Source organism: Salmo salar, unplaced genomic scaffold (assembly GCF_905237065.1).
Source record: "Salmo salar unplaced genomic scaffold, Ssal_v3.1, whole genome shotgun sequence".
Taxonomy (NCBI): domain Eukaryota; kingdom Metazoa; phylum Chordata; class Actinopteri; order Salmoniformes; family Salmonidae; genus Salmo; species Salmo salar.
The window spans coordinates 4,151-10,612 of record NW_025550909.1 but is presented as its reverse complement, the minus strand read 5'-3'; the positions used below and the strand labels follow the sequence as shown (position 1 = coordinate 10,612).

General features: G+C 41.3%; 1 protein-coding gene across 1 annotated transcript; it reads right to left on the bottom strand.

The window, feature by feature from the left end:
• Nucleotides 1–3,581: 3,581 nt before the first annotated feature.
• Nucleotides 3,582–4,647, bottom strand: LOC123740219 (UDP-GlcNAc:betaGal beta-1,3-N-acetylglucosaminyltransferase 7-like; the record flags this gene model as incomplete). Its single annotated transcript, XM_045713991.1, is given in 3 exon segments — nucleotides 3,582–3,695; nucleotides 3,697–4,098; nucleotides 4,100–4,647. Coding segments are annotated over 3 exon segments (1,049 nt in total), but the record flags the coding sequence as incomplete, so codon positions are not given.
• Nucleotides 4,648–6,462: the final 1,815 nt, after the last annotated feature.

Here is a 6,462-nt window from a genome sequence, read left to right as displayed (position 1 = left end):
TATAACAGAACATGGTCAAAATGTTAAAATGTTAAAATGTTCATAAATGACCAGCATGGTCAAATAATATTTCATAGTAGTTGGTTAGGGTGCAACAAGCACGTCCGGTGAACAGGTCAGGGTTCCATAGCCGCAGGCAGAACATTTTTTGAAACTGGAGCAGCAGCACCAGGTGGACTGGGGACAGCAAGGAGTCATCAGGAGCCAGGTGCAGACCTGAGGCATGGTCCTAGGGGCTCAGGTCGTCTGAGAGAGTGAAAGAAAGAGAGAGAGAATTAGAGAGAGCATACTTAAATTCACACAGTGACACACAGGATACTCCAGATATAGCAGATTGACCCTAGCCCCCAACACAAAACTATTACAGCATAAATACTGGAGACTGGGACAGGTGGGGTTGGGAGACACTAGTGCCCTGTCCGGACGATACCCCGTCCGGGCCAACAGGCAGGATGTAACCCCACCCACTTATGCCAAAGCACAGCCCCCACACCACTAGAGGGATATCTTCAACTCACCAACTTACCATCCTGAGACAGGCTGAGTATAGCCCACAAAGATCTCCCCCACCGCACAAACCCACGGAGGGGCGCCAACCCGGACAGGAAGATCACGTCATTGACTCAACCCACTCAAGTGACGCACCCCTCCTAGGGACGGCATGGGAGAGCACCAGTAAGCCAGTGACTCAGTAATAGGGTTTGAGGCAGAGAATCACTGAGGCAGAGAAAAATGTTGATAATTTGAGTAAAGTAGTAATATGTTGGGGTCAACTCACCCCCAGTTACCCCCTAATAACGGGAGATTGATGGGGGGGTGAGCCTTCATGGTTATGTGTTTCTACCAGTCATTTCGACAATGACTAGCCCAGTTAGCACTAGTTTATGCTAACTTGCTAGCTAGCAACTTGACTTTCAGTAAATGCTAGCCAGCTAGCTAGTTAGCATAAGCTGCTAGGAGTGCTAGCTAGCAACCTTACCCCTACCAGATCGTCTGAATTAAAATACATAAAAATATAGTGTAACTTAATTGAAGTTGTAAATGTTTCCAATAGTGACTGATAGCTTTACAGTTAATGTTACTTTATAGCCTTTTAGCTATTTAACACAGCATTTTATGTCATATACAGTACATTTGGAAAGTACTCAGACCCCTTCACTTTTCCACATTTTGTTACATTACGGCCTTATTCTAAAATGGATTAAATAAAAAAATGTCCTCAATATACACAATATAACCCATAATGACAAAGAGATAACAGGTTTTAAGAAATGTTTGCAAATGTATTAAAAAAAAACCAGATATCACATTTACATCGGTATTCAGACCCTTTACTATCGAGACTTGAAATTGAGCTCAGGTGCATCCTGTTTCCATTGATCATCCTTGAGATGTTTCTACAACTTGATTGGAGTCTACCTGTGGTAAATTCTATTGATTGGACACGATTTAGAAAGGCATACACGTGTCTATTTAAGGTCCCATAGTTGACAGTGCATGTCAGAGCAAAAACCAAGCCATGAGGTCGAAGGAATTGTCCGTAGAGCTCCGAGACAGGATTGTGTCGAGGCACAGATCCAGGGAAGGCTACCAAAAAATGTCTTCAGCATTGAAGGTCCCAAAGAACACAGTGGCCTCCCCATCATTCTTAAATGGAAGAAGTTTGGAACCACCAAGACTCTTCCTAGAGCTGGCCGCCCGGCCAAACTGAGCAATCGGGGGGAGAAGGTACTTGGTCAGGAGGTGACCAAGAACCCGATGGTCACTCTGACAGAGCTCCAGAGTTCCTCTGTGGAGATGGGAGAACCTTCCAGAAGAACAACCATCTCTGCAGCACTTTACCAATCAGGCCTTTATGGTAGGTAGAGTGGCCAGACGAAAGCCACTCCTTAGTAAAAGACACTCCCCACCCTACTTGTTGTGGATAAAGGTATGCGTGTGTGATGACATAGAGCACATACAAATACTTTTTACGGTTACATTCCCGTGTACCGAATAAAATATATAAGTTAAATGGGGTTCCATTGCATTTTCAACTCTACTGATGGTTTTGTCACACAAAATTAAATGCATTATAGCGAATGTGTCCACTCTGGTCTTGGTACTGCGCTCTATCCAACAGCTCAACAGCTCACAGATATGGAGAAAAAATGTTTTTGTAAAATGCCAGCCAAACATCGATCATCATGTAACCAGATTAAGATACTATATTTATTGTAAAGGAGCACTCAAGCTTGCACTTTCACCACCCGTTGAAGATGATCACTTATTTTATCAGTAGCCTAATAGATGATGCTTTCCTGAGTCTTGGGAGGACCGCACGCCATATCATCACGTGACTCCAAGTTTACTTCGATATGATGGTTATTATATCAATATTTACGCATAAAGGCGTTTCCTCACCCAATTCACGCATACCAAATTTTACCGACACAAATTGTCTGTGGGCATTTAGGCTATAAACTTGTACCGGCATCTCATGTTACCATCAACCCGGTCGTGATTTATTTCATACGTCAGGTAATTCATCCACATTAAATGGTTGTTCGTGTCTTATGATTCACTTGGGCAAATTAATACATTTTCTATTAAGTTCAATGGATTTGGTTGATTTCTTACTAAATTCAATACCTAGGCTATGTGAATATTGTTGAATTCCGTTGTAATGTCTGCAATACGTGATTCCGTCCGCGTTCTCCACAACACGGAATAGGGCCCTAAAGCTTTATAATGTTGCATTAGTGACTTAGGTTTGTCTCATATTTATTCAATTACGTAGGTGTATATATTGTCCTTGTGTATTTTGAGAACATATCCATCAGTATTGACTGTAGATTTACAACCATTTTGTGCAGATTGAAACATCCATGTTTGATTAAATAAAGCTAAATGAAGCTGGACAGTGCTGATGTTGCTCTTTTTCTGTTTTGTTTGAGTTGCAAAATATGTATTTTAGAGGCACCTGTTGCAATCTTCTACACCAACAATTAGTGTTTGATATCCACCCAGTAGCCCTCAACTCTTACCCAGCACTAGAGTAAAACACTGGTATAACGAATACATATTTATTGAATCTGTTACAAACATCAAACCAAAAACTAGTTTTGACTCTTAAAATATAATTCAATATGTGTTCTAGAATGTATTCTTTACCCAATTATATTTTCATGTAATCTCCACCTTTTCAGTGTTACTAACACATCCATCATCTCAAAACTCAAAAGCACTAAAACTGTAGCATGAAAAGGGTTTTTCAGTGTCAAAGGCTGCCATTTATTTACAGATTTGGCTGAAAAAGTGGTTCATCTTGTAGACCAAGGAATGTGCATTCACTTATTTGGTTTTCCTGTTGGGATTTGGGTCTACCTATCTACATTAGAAAAACATTAACAAACAGGTAGGTGATAATGAAAGAATGTCATTCATAAACATTTGTTTAAAAAAAAAAAATCACTGCATGATTGTTTTCACATTCTTTCTTAGTTGGATCTTTTAGTGCCCTACTAGGCCTACATACAAATATTACAATTCAATTGTAAAAGCTTACAATATTTTTTGCATAACCTTTGAGTCCTTTTTGAGCTGTAGGTTGACACTCATGGTGCAGTCCTTTTGGCGCAAACCAGCTCCTTATTTTCTACTACGCTCCACATCATGAGTAGCTCCTGAGGGCTCAGTTTATGGACTACGATTAGGTTTTTTGAAAAAGCACGGTTCGCTGTTCATTGGGCTCACTCTGCGTTTCATGATGCCAAAGGTCCTAAATCCTGGGTGCATCTCAGGTGCCAAGTGTAGCTTCTGTAGGCACATTCCCAAAAATACATCATCAATCGGATAGAGCTCCAAGTCCTCTGAAACCACGAACAGTCTCCGAGCTAATTGTGAGGACATTAAAAACCCACCACCACCAACATAAGGTGGGTACGGTCTGTCAAACAACTCTTTGGGGATGTAATATTTGCTCTGGCGGTTTCTGATGGGGATGGCTTTGGAGATGGTGTCCCCAACAAATACATTTAGAACTTTGCGGTCCTCAGTCTTGAAACGAATAAGTTCCAGCAAGTTATTCGTATTTACGAAAACGTCATCATCCCCCTTTGAATATAAACTTGGCACTGCAGCAGTGAATATCAAACCATTTCAGAAAATTTACCTCTTTCAAGGTGAGGTTGAAAAATGTGTCCATAAAATCCCATTGGAGAATGTCTCCATATATCATGTCCTCATACTCAATCAACTTTTGAAGGTTTTTAGTGTCTTTGCCATTTGTAGGGCTTCCAAGGAGAAACAGCGTTTTTATTCTCTTACCATCAATTGTTTGTTCCCTACCCCAGGTATTGCGCACTGCCTCTCGCCTATCGTGCTGTTCTATAACGGATTTCACCACCATGAGCAGGTGCACGTCTCCATTCCTGCACTTATCCGGATGGTTTATCAACATTGGGAAATATCGACAATGTCTGTGCAACACAAACTGGTGGAACCTCGTATCCAAACGTCGAAACCAATCATTTTTCCTTACGGCTGAATCTTCACTGCAGTTCATAACGTGTACATCCCAAGTAGACGCTGTAGTGTTGGAGACGGTCACCCGTGGCGCAACCAAATCATCACCAATAACTGGCGGCGAGTAGTTTCCCAAACTGCGTTTTCCTTTGTATAAATCACACTCAGGTCCACACCAACCGGCCTGTCCCATGCTTTTAACCTCCATGTCGTCCTTGATGCTGTTATCCACAAGCTTGAACTTGGAAATCATCACTAAAGACGCAAAAACGAGAGACAAACTCAGGAGAGTTTTCAATATCCTCTTTCTCCTGAAAATATTATCCATAATTATAGCGCCAAACGCGTATGAATGAATGAGAAATACTTCAAATGAATAGGCACCCCTATTTTCATAGCATTTAATTACTCATTAGTGTCCATTTGAAGTCCATCATTGTCCTTTGAAAAATGGAGAGCAACTATTCCGTGTCCAGCTACATTGAAAATAAACTGGCTACGCCACCGTGCTATTCCCCTACAATTACTTTATTTTCTTTGAGAAAACAATCTTTGTTACATCATGCTAAAAAAATATATATATATTCGATGAGAGATAGTCTAGCACCTGCAGACTGGTCTTGAAAAGTGACTGTCGCCTACGAGCTTCTCCCCTTACTCACTTTTAATTATCCCCTCCCCACTACACTTTCTGTGACCAAATGCAGGTTTCTTATTTCACATCACAGGTGGCTCACTAGACTGCGCGTCCTGTTGGTTCACTAGACTTTGAACATCGACCAGGCTAGATATCTAATGTCATAGAATACTTGAAAAACGAAGTCTAAGGCTGAGGCTATATTGTTCATTTGATTGCACCTATGCTATTTATTTTTCAAGCACTGTAATGTATTGTCATATTATAACGATCATAACGTTATACTGTATTATATAATATTGTGTATGATAGAATTGCCCATCAAAGTAGCTTTAGAAAACTTGATTAGAATCTACTGGGGAAATGTGTTTTGCGGCAATCTCCATTAACACAAAAATATATGTGTGTGAGTGAGAATAGCCCCCGGGGCCAAAACAGTATAACTCCAGGGGATGTGTGAGGAAAATCAAGCTTTTAGCACCCCTGTGTGTCGGTTTTGGGGAATTGTCAAACGTCTGTTGAGAGGTGCGTGCAGTGCGTACACTGGGTCAAACTTGTGTCGTTTTTTGTTGTTGAAATCATTAACTACCGCGCTGTTTTGCAAAGTATCTTGGCCTAGAAAGTGCATTCAAAGTAAGACACGATAGTAAAGTAGTTAGCTAGCACACGGTGTCGCTAACGCCTGCTGTGTACCAGACTAGCTGGCTAAAAAGTATCTTCTGTGGGGTGTATCAGCGGCTGACATCCAACGTCTTTAACGCCACCTACTGTACTGAAGCGCCCCTGCCTCCCGCCTGTCATAGCTTCTTCTTCTTCCATGAGGTTTAAGGGCGGTTGGCATCCAATAAATGTTGCATTACCGCCACCTCCTAGGCTAGCTATGTCCTCATTGTGGTTTTACAGACGTGTTTAAAACGTCTTATTTACACACGTTATTCGAATATTTATGAAATGCATATTGTTATATTTGGTAGCACTTGTTTGTTTTTCCTTCGCCTCCAACACCTTTCGATGCGTGGAATGGATGTGGGTGGGGCTAGGTCTACAAAAGGGTGCTAATTAAACATGTTCACAAAAGCTCTGACCTTCGTACGATACGTAAGCTTATTAAAGATCAGTGATACTATCAAGAGCAGTGTGCGGTTTCCTTTTTCCTTCATCTATTAAGTCCTACCACAGGTCAACAGACTGAAAGGATGGCACACCCACTTTCTGATCTCAAGTCTCGCACACCCAAATACTTCTCTGCAGCTGCCACCACAACCTAAATTTTCTGTAACTTACGTTCCATCCCTGCAGGACCGTTGATAACCATTACT